The 13,771-nt window shown below is 33.4% G+C and overlaps 1 protein-coding gene across 2 annotated transcripts in view; it reads left to right on the top strand.

Annotated features, from left to right (window-relative positions):
• The first annotated feature begins 8,693 nt into the window (after window positions 1-8,693).
• The window catches only part of LOC126745324 (probable cytochrome P450 6a23), a 66,412-nt gene continuing 61,334 nt past the window's right edge, over window positions 8,694-13,771 (top strand). Inside the window, exons 1-3 of one of the 2 annotated variants that reach the window (XM_050453096.1) lie at window positions 8,694-8,927; window positions 8,979-9,069; window positions 9,136-9,216. In XM_050453096.1, the coding sequence (XP_050309053.1) occupies window positions 8,749-8,927; window positions 8,979-9,069; window positions 9,136-9,216 (351 nt within the window). In that variant the 5' untranslated portion in view covers window positions 8,694-8,748. Of the gene's footprint in view, window positions 8,928-8,978; window positions 9,217-13,771 lie in introns of both variants that reach the window. The other variant, XM_050453095.1, reaches the window with a different exon arrangement.

The following is a 13,771-nucleotide window of genomic DNA, read 5'->3' as shown; positions in this document are numbered from 1 at the left end:
TTGAAGTAGTACGTGATGGCGCTTTTAAATTTTATATCCGACGTTTCGTTTCCGAGAAACCACCATCAACTTTATTTTTTTATATGGCGCGAAAAGAAAGTACACCCTGTATTTGATTCCATTTTTTATTACAAATTTAACGATGTATCACATGTCACAATTTTGTTGTTAATTAAAAGGAAAAATACAATTTTTCTTTTTTTTTAAACATATTATTAAGTAGGGTTTGGAAACAAATGCTTTGACACTTTGACGTAAATACCTTTTACCCTGTCACATATTTTTTATTAAATATTAATTGCCGTTGTTGTTACCGTGATTGTCGAGATGTTGTTTGTTGAGTAAATATTATTATTATTATTATTTACTGTTGTCGTTATTATTGCTAAAATTGTGTTATTATCTTCAAATATGCCTGGTGGTCATTATAGTTATGAAGAGAAGTTTGACATGCTGTCGTGCTACATTTTGTGCTACAAAAATACTGTAAATACAGCAGCAATGTATCTTAATAAATTTCCAGATAGAGAGCAACCATGTAAATCCATTTTCTTAGAGTTGGCTCGAAATTTAAAATAATATGGTTCGTTTAAAAAGCCTGTTTTATCTCGAAAAAAGGAATCTCTTGAAGAAACTCAAAATAATGTTTTACAAGCAGTTATTGAAAACCCCGAGATATCAACCAGGGAAATTGAAAAAAATGTAGGAGTGGCCAAATCTACAGCTCAGTTTATTTTACGTAAAAACAGATATCACCCCTACAAATTTAGAATTTGCCAAGGACTTAAACCTGGGGATTTCGAACGACGCATTTTTGTGAGTGGTATACACGTGCCTGTGAAGAGGATTTTAATTTTCCATCAAAAATAATATGGTCCGACGAAAGTATGATCACTAATAATGGTATCTTTAACCGCCGCAATAGACATTACTGGTTCCAACAAAATCCGCGTGTTAAGAAAATATCTAGACATCAACAACGTTTTGGGTTTAATATGTGGTGTGGAATTTTAGGAACCAAAATATTAGGTCCATTTATTTACCATTATTCATTAACAGCAGAACGATATCTTAATTTATTGTAAAATGATTTAGAAGACTGCTTAGATGATTTACCTCTGGCACAAGTCAATAGCTGTTGGTTTTAATAAGACGGGGCTCATAATTGCACATAATTCTGGGCAAGTTCGACAGTACCTTTCGCAGCGTTTTCCTGAAAAGTGGATTGGAACCTCCAGTGAAGTGTCTTGGCCAGCGCGATCCCCGGACTTCTTCCTTTGGGGATTTATTAAAAACCGAGTCTATCAACATTCTTTTGGAACTGAGCAGAAGTTACGAGAATGTGTGACGGCCGCTTTTCAAAGTATTACGCCAGAGATATTGCGTGATGTTTTAACTGCTACTGTAAGAAGATCATACTTATGTCTAGAAAATAACGGAAACCTGTTTGAACACCTGTTTTAAATTAAATTTATAAAATGCGTTAATTTATTTGCTTTTTCATTATTTTTAAAATGTATTCATTATTTGTTGCATATAGTTAGAAAAATCATAAAACATTTGTCTACTACTGGTTACATTTTTTTATTTATAAGTAGTACAATGTATAATGCAAATCAATGCTTCATTTAGCTTCATCACTCTCTAAATAGATATTAAGAAAAATATGACAGACTCGGTAACAGGTATTTACATACGTCAAAGCATTTGTTTCTAAAGCTTACTTAAAAAATATGCTAAAAAAATGGAAAATTTGCATTTTTCCTTTCAACTAACAAAAAAAATATGACATGTGATACATCATTAAATTTGTAATAAAAAATGGAATCAGATACACGATGTACTTTCTTTTCGCGCCATATAAAAAAATAAAGTTGATGATGGTTTCTCGAAAACGAAACGTCGGATATAAAATTTAAAAGCGCCATCACGTACTACATCAAAAGTGTCAATGAGAAAGTGTCAATGAGAAAGTGTCAATAGTTTTTTGATGTCTTTTAAAATAAAGCCAGGAAAAAATAAAATCGATATTGGCAAAGTTTCTCAACGGCATGTAAATACGCTTCAAAGTGCACAACTTTTTCCTAATTTAACCGAAGCTGTATCTCCAACAGGTACCGAGATCCCCATGCTTAGGATCCTTATCTTGGACACCCTGTATAATTCCTATAGGCGAAATTAGAATGATTATATCTGTATATATTTTCGTTTTAAACTGTCGGATTGGGGGCTTAGAAAATCCCCGAATAATTTACCAGATGCAACTAGAACGTGTCACTATATGATGTGCATTATGGTCTGGAGGAATAATTTGACTATTTTTCTTCAAAAACAAATATTATAATGCAGTAATGGTGAATGCCAGTTACGGGTTCTAACCCGCTACCTTATGCCGACCCTGCATAATAATTGTATACTAAGCCTTTGTCAGCAAATATATTCTTATAAATACCATAGATTTTATTGTAACCAGGTTCAATTAAGTTTAATTCAATTTAATCAAGTTTAGTTAGATTTCAGACTTAAGTTAAGTTAGGTTAATTGTCACCGTTCTTGAATAAATTTGTTTTTTAAAAAGCAAACGCCCGGAGCTATCATTTAACTTGCCGAACTGTTTTCATGCTAGTTACGGGTACCAACCCGCCACCTTATGCCGACCCTGCATACTTTATTTAGAAATAGCTTAGTTTGTATTGTCATCATTTTTAGAACGTATAAATATAATGTAATAGACAAGAGCAATAACAATTAATATAGTAATCGATGTAGTCATTATCTATCAATCAAGTTAGTTGTAAGTTAGTTAGTCCCTGTTCTCAATAATTTTTTTTTTAAAAAAGCAAATGCCGGTTGTTGTCCTTTAACTGGCGCAGTCGGTAGTTCGGTCTTTCCAATATTGCACAAAAATCGCCATATTTGGGTCCGTTTCTACCGTTTGAAGACCGCTACAATCCCTGGAAGCTGAAAGAAGACCTGCAGAAACCTTCAAAGAACAAGAATCGTCGGAAGTACCTGCAGCGATCCAATTGAAGCAACCACCCGTTCAACACCGGATTGAGAACAGCTATAGTTTAGGTCCTGGGAATACAAAAATCGATTCCTTTAGGAAATTAGGCTAAGAGACAAATGGAAATTTTGGCAAGAACCTTACTGTAAGTGAACATTTTTCCTTACCATTATTTTTTAAATCCTTTTGGTGATATATTTTTGCATTTATTTTCGAGTATTTTGGTATATTTTAATATTTATCAAGGTGTATTTTATTTTATTTGAGTGAATTTTAATTGAAGTTTTTACCATTTATTTCTTTATAAAAAGACGCTTTACCTTTTTATAACCTTTATTTTTACAATTTTTACAGTTAATAATTGTAAATTTTACTGAATTTTTGAATTTCTTTTATGTCTGAGCATGAAATAAGAGAACTCAACGAGTTCATAAATTTTTTGCAAACCGTTTCTCACGAAGAACTAAGACCTTTACCTTCAATTACTATCAAAAAAAAGAAAATGAGTCAAATAGATATTGGTATGTTAAGATATCAAGCTGACAATATCCCTACTTTTGATGGCAATCCAAGACAACTCAATAGATTTATCACTGCTTGTGAGCATGTACTTCAAAACTTTCAAGATGCCACTAATTTAAATAATCCGATAAATTTAGCTTTAATTGATACAATTTTAATGAAACTGAGAGGTCGTGCAGCCGATGTCATATGCTCTAACTCAGATTTAAATTCATGGTTATTAATTAAAGACGCACTTTTAATAGCTTTTTCAGATCAGCGTAGTATTGAATGTTTGATACAAGATTTAATTTTATTAAAAATACGTAGAAATGAAAATCCTGTTCAATTTGGTATGAGAGTGCAAGATGCTCGTTCACTCTTATTTTCAAAACTCAATACTTCCGTTGCAGATGAAAATGAACGTAGAATTAAGTTAGCACACTACGAAGATTTTCCCTTAAAACATTTTTAAATGGATTACCTTACCAAATTCAACTTGTTGTTAGGCTAAGAAACCCTGACACTTTGGAAAAAGCAATTTCTTTAGTCGTAGAAGAAGAGAACTTTCTTTATTTTTCTCAAGGCAAGAATTTTCAACAAAACTATTCAAGACCGCATACTTTACCACCCTTACCACCTCGAAATTTCCCACATTCTTCCAGGCATCAACCCCAACAACGACCATATACGAATATTCCAACCTCTAATTTTCCATATAGAAATGCTCCTCAACCGACCCCATTACCTCAAAATATTTTCAGATCTAATGTACCACAAGGTATTGGATCAATTCCCCAAAATTTGAATCGTTCAAATTTTCCTCAAGGCCCTGTTCATCTAGGCAATAACTTCCAAAATAGATCTCGTACTGACTCTATTTCACAGCCCCACCTTTTTAGAAGTAGTAACAGCTCTACTTTTATACAACCCTTTCTACCCCCAAGTAGACCAAATAATTTTAATCCCCGAGCAAGCTCTATTATTCGAAGAAATCAACCTGAGCCTATGGATACAAGTTCTGGCAACACTATTATCCATAATAATTTGGAATCCGCTTACCCCGAATATTTAGAAAATAATTACTACGATCCTGATAATTATTCCAATGACCCCTATATTAATTTATATTACAATTATTCTGATTATGACAGTGAAATTTTGTCGCCACATGCACAATTAACTGGTGCATTCCCAGAAATTCAATACAATGAACTTCATGATAGTTCATCACACTATCAAAGTCATCTACCTCATAGTTCCGATGAACCCTACAATAAATCTGAACAGCAAAATTTTCACGAAATCACAAACCACGAACCCGTAACATAATATACCTTAACAATATTAGATCAGATTTACCGTACGTTCACATCCCAGAAATACAAGCATATTTTTTAATCGACACTGGAAGCTCGAGAAGTTTGATGAGTCCGCAACTAGCATACAAATGTTTCAGGAATCACATTTCAAATGAGATATTTAATATACAGACAGCACACGCCAATTCCTTTCACGATGAAGTTGCTAACATCCCTATTTTTAAAATATTTAACACCCGTGGCTCACACAAATTTTATTTATTTAGCTTCTCTCAAAAATATGATGGATTGATTGGTACTGATCTCTTAAAACAACTAAACGCTAAAATTGACCTAAAAAATAGTAAACTTTCTACACAAAACTCTGACATTCCAATAATTTTCGAAAACTCAAAAGAAATACCCAATAATAATTCCGACAATTTTTTTCAAAACTTTTCTATAATCATTTCACCAAGATCGCAAGAAGTTATTAAACTACCTGTGACTATTGAATCTGGTTTAGGAATTTTTGATTACATAAATTTCGAAAATGGAGTAGAAATTCCAAAAGCATTAGTAAACATTTCTAACTTTTACGCTTATACTATGGTCACTAATTCTAACGAGACCCCCGTCAAAATCAACATAAATAAATCATTTAACGTTGAACCAATAAATTCTTTAGACGTAAATTTTTGTCAAAAAATGGAAAGTGAACAAAATCTTACTATCGAACATGACAATTTATTAAAAGAAAATCTGAAAAATTTACGCTTACAACACTGTAATAAAGAAGAAAAAGAAAAGCTCAGAAAATTATGCTTTAATTTTAGAGACATCTTTTATTGTGAGAAAATCCCATTAACTTTTACAAACCAAATTCAACACAAAATAAATTTAACAGACGAAAGCCCCATTTTCACTAAAACTTACCGCTACCCCGAAATTCACAAAAAAGAAGTCAAGGAACAAGTTTCTAAAATGCTAGATCAAGGAATTATTCGAAATTCAGTTTCTCCCTGGTCCAGTCCAATATGGATCGTTCCAAAAAAGCATAACACTGCCGGACCAGAACAAACACAATTTAAAATAGGTCAAACTGTTTATATAGTTAACAACACTAGAAACAAAAAAGACAATAAGTTTAAAGGCCCCTACGAAATACTACAACTACTACAACATAATAAAGTTAAAGTAAAAAATAAACAATCTAAAAAGGTAACAACAATTCACGTTAAAGAATTAAGAAAACCCCCTGTTGTTACAGAATCTTCACCCTCGTTGGAAGAGAACTAGCTCTTCCCCAATTTCATAACCTCAACCAGAACCCTGGACTACTACCACTTAAACTCGGCAATGCCCAAAACACAGCAGACTATTGGTCTTTTGTACAAATTTTTGACGTAAGTGACATAATCCAAGAAACCAAATACCTAGAACAAACTTTTATAAAACTAAAAGAATCAATTCATAAATTCTTTGACAATAACTCCTTTTTAAACTCCTATAATCTAGTCAATTCGTTAAGTGCTAAAGTAAACTTACAAATTGAACAACTAAATCCCTTATTTAACAACCGAAACAAACGTGGACTTATTAACGGTTTAGGTTCCATTATAAAAACCATAACTGGTAATCTCGCACAAGAAGATGCTGAAAAATAGGACAAAGCTATTTTGGAAATCTCTAATAACCAAAATTCGCAAAAAACGTTTATAAAAGAGCAAATAACCGTATCTAAAAAATCTGTCGAACATTTCGAAAGCATAAGCAAAAATTTGTCACATAATCAACGTATTTTAGAAAATCGTGTAAAACAACTAGAATTGGTGGTTAAACAAATGAATTTGAATAATACAAATACATACTCTTTCTTTTTAAGTGAAATACTTGTCTCTCAAGTGATAAATGCGTATCAAAATATATACGATATCTTGGATAATATCGAAATAGCGATTACATTCTCGAAATTAAATATATTTCATAGCTCAATAATCGACCCAAAAGAACTTCTAAATGAAATAAAATTAATTGGCCCTAACTTAAGTAAAACTAAGTTACCATTTGCGGCAACTTTAGAGAACATTTTACTATTCGAAAAAATTGTCGAAATTAAGGGTTATACAAAGGAAAACAAAATATTCTTTATAATAGAGGTACCTATAGTTGAACTTGAAAATTATGTACTATATCACCTCTACCCTTTGCCCGTACCCTTAAATTCCATTTACCAAATAATTATCCCTCAAAGTCAATACCTTATCCTAAATGAACACTCATATGTACTGTTCAATGCCAAATGTCAAGAGGTAGCTACAGAAACCTACCTGTGCAAAGAAAACAGCCCTCTGACCGTATCCGAGGATCCGCCATGTGAAGTACAAATGATGTTGCATTCAAAACATCCCTCAAATTGTCGAGCCATTCAAACCGAGGTCAAGTCTTTGAAAATCCAGAAGCTGGAACAAGAAAAATGGATAATTGTCTCACCCCAAAAAACCGTAGCTGTCCAACAATGTGGCCATAATAAAGAAAATATCCCAATCCAAGGCACCCTTGTCCTTGAGTTAAACCCTAGCTGCACCATACAAATTCAGGACTTCCAGATTAGAAGTTTCCACGATACAAACACCCATTTTCACAACATTGAAGCCAAGCTGACCTTAGACTTAAATGATCGCCCTAATGCTATTGATTTACAGCCCTTTAAACTCAGTAGCTTAAACTTTGATGAACTTTAGAACATTCAAACCATGATGGACATCCAAGCCAAGAAAATGGAAGAAACCAGCCAAGGACCTGTCCATATAACAAATGTTAGCGTATGGACCATCATCCTGTATATCCTGATGACCACTGTAGCCGCCTTCCTGTTGCTAAGAAAGACAAGAAAATTAATCCAGACCAAAAGAAAACATCCCAACCAAACCACCACCACGACCAGTGACGACGAAGAAACCCTACAGAATCCGAGCCATATTGTCATATAATTCACCCCTGGGCTAATTTCTTAGGAGCGAGGAGTTACGGGTACCAACCCGCCACCTTATGCCGACCCTGCATACTTTATTTAGAAATAGCTTAGTTTGTATTGTCATCATTTTTAGAACGTATAAATATAATGTAATAGACAAGAGCAATAACAATTAATATAGTAATCGATGTAGTCATTATCTATCAATCAAGTTAGTTGTAAGTTAGTTAGTCCCTGTTCTCAATAAATTTGTTTTTTAAAAAAGCAAATGCCGGTTGTTGTCCTTTAACTTGCTATGATAATATAATTTCTATTGATCTTGCAGACATGTGGTTTTAGCAGAACGGTGCCACATTGTCATGTTATACCGCCCGTGAAACACTGATGATGTTGCGAGTTTGCGCATGGTCGCGTCATTTCTCGATTTGGTTCTCTTGCGATTTAACGCCTCTAGACTTCTGGCTGTAAGGTTATCTTAAGTCATTGGGTTATCCTAATAAGCCTGTAATGATTGAAGCACCAAAATTAGACGCTGTATCAATGAAATACTACCACATGTACACAATAACGCTATTGAAAATTTCGTATCAGCCGTTTACAAGATATTTTGTCTCATAAAAAATTTTCCAAATGTATATTTTCTAAATAAATAAATATTTCAACACTTCAAAACCATGTTTTATTGAATACTGAAATCTTGCGCTCATATTGAAAGACTCTTTATTATTGAGTCACTCAACTTTATTATTGACTTAACTTTTGCTACCCTGTATTGGAATAATGAAGATTAAATTAAAGTTTATGGTATGTAACATGTAATAAAAATTTCTTTAACAAACACAGATTTAATTTATTTAAGATAAACTTAATTATGCTAAAATAAGTAATTATAAGATAACACTAGATGGTATTTAGTATGTATGAATTAACGAGATAAGCACATATTAAAAAAATCCATAAACATGTTTAATACTTTAATATTTATATTAGTGGTTATATGCATTTTTTATATAAGAAGGAAATACAGTTATTGGGAACGTAAAAATGTCCCAGGGCCCAAACCTTGGCCAATTTTTGGAAATATTCTTGAAAGTTTTTTAAAGAAGAAGACTGTCGGCCAGATATTTCGCCAAATATACAGGTAAAAGCTAACATAGCTGTTAATAAATTTAAGATGCCAGCAACTTTTTAGCGAATATGACGATTACCCTGTAGTAGGAGTATACAGAACAAGCGACCCAGTATTAATAATCCGTGATCCAGAATTTGTTAACCGGATTTTAGTAAGGGATTCTAAATATTTTTTTAATAATGATTTCTCCGTGGATAGAAATCTGGATCCTTTACAGGGAGCTAGTCCTTTTCTTCAAAAAGATGATGAATGGAGGGAAACTAGAAGAATGTTGTCTCCTGGGTTCACTAGTGGAAAAGTAAGTAAAAATTAGAATAAATAGTAAAAACACATAGCCACTTGATTGATAGTCCTTCGATATTAATTGGATTTTCTTGTTTTTATGTTAAAATGGAACTTTAATAGTTATTTTCAGTCCTCGCATCCCTATAAAATAGCTCGTTTATTTATCTCTTAATAAGTAAAATTTAAGTAGGAACTGCGAATTTTGTGTCAAAGACTAGTTTGAATAAGTTATTATCCCTTAATCTAAATCTTACTGAAAAAGCAATTCGGCTATATTGAACTCTCTGCCGTATTGTGATTATCATGATTTAAGTTATAGTAAAATAAAATGAAAAACAATTTGTTTGAAATTCGTCAAAATAAAAAGGAGATTAAGGAGGAGATTGGAAGGATAAAAGCTAAAATTCTTAAAGACTTAAATGCACTTAAAGTAAAAAATGCTCAACTTAAGGATGAAAATGAACCACTTAAACTGGACTAAAACTGAAAGCGAAAAAGCAAAAATTCTAATTTTAGGGAAGTTAGATAGCTCATAAGAAGGAAAGCAGAAAAAACGAAGATCTCTGCCGACGAGTGTTTCTGGTTAATGGCGTCTTCAGGGCAGGACAGCCAAAGAAAAAATACAGGAAAAAACTTAAACGGTTATAAAAAGAAGAAAGCAACCTTTGAACAATGAAAGGCTAGAATTAGCATTGCTGTGGAACTATGGGCAGTTTGTTTGCTTGCAACATTTAATAACAATAATAATAATAATAATAATAATAATAATAATAATAAAGGTCTCTTTTTATTTAGGAAAAAAAATACAATTACAAAGTTAATAGTTTAATGGCGAGATTCAGCGCACAAAGATTCAGATATCTAAATGCCTGTTCTTCCATTTAACCTATTTCTGATGCAATGGTGCCAAATACCTATGTAGAAATGGCAAAAAACATACTTTATAATATCATTAAAATTCACTTATTTTGATAGGCGCAAAATAATACTATTCCTCTTTGTTAAAATAAATAGTGGAATAGGAAGACCGGCGAAAATAAAACACGCTTGTCATAGCTTCTGATGATTAACAATGACTGTTTATTCAACCAAATAGTAGAGACTACAAAACTCGCTAAGCCGACGTTGTCACGTTGCTTTAGAAATATATATAGGCATTAATAATAGAGGGCGTTATATTTAAATATTTTGAACTTATCTTTACACCCCCACTAGTTAAAAATATTTAACAAAAAAAAGTCCGAAAACATTGAGACCTAACTACTAACATAATTTTGGTACTAAACCTAACAAAACTAAAAACTTATAATGCTTGCTAGAACCCAAAGCTTTCGTCAAAACATCTGCGGGCATATCGTCCGTTTTAATATACTCAAGACTCACCAATCCATTCTGAATTACTTCCCTGACAAAATGGTGACGGACGTCAATATGTTTAGTCCTTTTATGGAACACCGGGTTTGAAGATAGCTTTAAGGCACTCTGACTATCGCTAAATAACATAACAGGATTAAAAGAATTTGTCAATTCTCCTAACAAATTTCTCAAATTAATTGCCTCTTTTGAAGCCTCCGAGAGCGCCATATACTCGGCTTCTGTGCTTGACAAAGCAACAGTCCTTTGATTTATACTTTCCCATGAAATTACAGAATTTGCATACACAAAACAAAAACCGGTATAGGACCTTCTGTCTACTATATTACTACCCCAATCGGCGTCTACATAGCCTATTAACTCTTTACAATCTTTCTGATATTTTAAACAATAATACTTTGTTTTCTGAAGATATCTAAGAAGTCTTTTAACACTTTGCCAGTGAGTCTTATTAAAGCAATTATTGAACTGGCTTAAATAGCTAACACTATAGGAAATATCTGGCCTAGTGATTGTAGCTAAATACATAAGTCCACCAATAACTTGACGGTATGGCACTGATAAAACACTGTTATCACCCTTAATTAAATTTAAATTCTTCTCCATTGGAGTTTCAACCGTCTTACTATCTTTCATTTGAAACTTTTCTAATAAAGAATCTATATAATTGGTCTGGTCCAATGTTATAACATTCTTTGAATTATCTATAGAGATATTCATACCTAAAATTTGTTTAGCTTGTCCTAGACCTTTCTACTTAAATCTTGAAGCCAATTGTGCTTTTAATCTACTCATTTCAACATCATTATTTGAGAAAATAAAAAAAATCATCCACGTAAAGTGCAATGACAGTCATAGAAGTACTCTCTGACTTAATAAAAACACAAGGCTCAAATTTAGACTTACTGTAACCCAACTCGATAAGAACAATCTCAACCTTTTGGTACCAAACATGAGAGGATTGTTTAAGATCATATATCGCCTTATTTAACTTCAGAACTTTGTTTTCATGACCTGGTTTTACAAAACACTCTGGCTGCCTCATGAAACTGTTTCACTTAGCTCACCATGTAAAAAGGCTGTTGTTATATCTAGGTGTATAATATCTAGACCTAAATGTACACTTAAACCTATTAACAATCTGAGGGTAGAGTGCCTGACTACAGGCGAAAAAGTCTCTGAGTAATCTACTCCTTCTCTCTGTGTATACCCTTTGGCTACTAGACGTGCACGATATGTTTTTTTTATTGACAACTGGAAACTCACTTGACCGCTCCACCAACTCCCATGTCTCGTTTTCCTCCAAACATTTGATCTACTCATGCATCGCCGCTCTCCACTGATTACCATCAGGTCTAGACAGCATCTGCGACACTTCTGGTGTACAGACTGGGTATCCAGTTGTTGGACAGAAAAATACAACATAATCATCGTACTTCTTAGCTGACCTCTTTAGTTAATTTCCTTGGAACTGCTGCCTCTAAGCTTCCATTATTGTCAAAACTTGTATCTGATAATTCAGGTACATAGTCTGCATCACTTGGGTTATCCTGAAAAACATCATTTTCAATACCGTACTCTACTGAATCATATTCACTACTAATGGAATCACTCTCATCATTCTGCTCTGGAATGCTGTTCCTCCTGTCCCCCACTGAAACTACAGTTTCCTTTGAGAACACTGGCACCATGGATTTTATATCTTCATGAATTTGAACATCCCTGCTAGTTATGACGTCATCTATTTTTGGATCATAAATTCTATACCCTTTAATATTCTCTGCATATCCAACCATGATACACATATTAGACTTTTTATCCAGCTTAAGTCTCTTTTCTTTTGGAACATGTATCATAACGCTGCTCCCAAAGATCTTAAAATGTGACAAATCTGGCTTAGAACCATGCCACACTTCATAGAATGTCTTTCCATCCAAACCACTTGAAATACATCGGTTCCTGATGTAGTTAGCAGTATTTACCGCCTCTGCCCAAAACTTCTTACCTAAACCAGCGTCAAACATAAGGCACTTTGCCTTCTCCACTAAACACCTGTTTAGCCTTTCTGCAAGACCGTTTTGTTCTGGTGTGTAAGCATTGGTAGTTTGGTGAATTATGCCCTCTGACTTAAAGAAAGAATCAAAATTATTACCACAGAATTCACCACCCTGGTCACTTCGAAAGATTTTTATCTTTCGGTCTAGCTAGTTCTCTACCATAGTCTTAAAATTTTTTTAAATTATTGAATACTTGACTCTTAGCCTTTAGAAAATAAACAAAGGACATTCTACTATAATCATCGACAAGCAACAAAAAATACCTTGCACCTCCAATTGATTTTACCTCCATTGGCCCGCACACGTCTCCATGGATAACTTCCAATAGGCCACTGCTCCTCGAACCCTTATTTGGAAAAGGCAACCTTGTTTGTTTTCCCTCACAACAAACAATGCAGTTACTCTTGTCAATGGTACATACATTCCTTAGTGTTATACCCAACACACAGTTTCTCATCTTGTTTAAATCTTGACTATTAATGTGGCCTAGCCTTCGGTGCCACACTTCTGGATCACTACAGGCAGTCAACAGTGCTAAATTACTTTCTAGGCTAAAACTTAGATTTAATTTATAAAGACCATCACATAAATCAGCTGTAGCTAACAACTTATTATTATTACTAAAAATAGAACAGCCACTATTACTAAAGGATACTCTGTTACCTTTTGAAATCAACTGACTTACTGATATGAGGTTGGTTGTCAAACCAGGAACACAAAGAACATCTTTAATGATCACCTTACAAATCTCCCCTTTAACCTTGGTCTCAATATCTATATTCCCAATACACTTGACCTTAAGTTTCTCTTCATTTGCAACGACAATGTCACTTAATTTGGTTTCTGCAATCCTGCATTTCTTAATTCATTTTTCATTCGGAGACATATGTTTACTTGCTTCTGAGTCGAAGTAAAAATCATCCTTGCTGTATTTCCCATTTAAAAATACCGCACTAAACGCATATCTTGGCGAATTTGCTGAGGAAACATTCAAATTTGGACACTTCGACATTAAATGACCGGGTTGTTTACATTTAAAACAAATAAGTTTGTTTTTATCCCTTCTGTCAAAATCATCTGGTCTGCCTGACGTTGACGCACCTGCGTTGACATTTGAGGATTTTCGACCGAAACTCC

This window comes from Anthonomus grandis, chromosome 15, assembly GCF_022605725.1.
Source record: "Anthonomus grandis grandis chromosome 15, icAntGran1.3, whole genome shotgun sequence".
NCBI classification, from domain to species: domain Eukaryota; kingdom Metazoa; phylum Arthropoda; class Insecta; order Coleoptera; family Curculionidae; genus Anthonomus; species Anthonomus grandis.
This window is presented reverse-complemented; position numbering and strand designations above follow the sequence as displayed.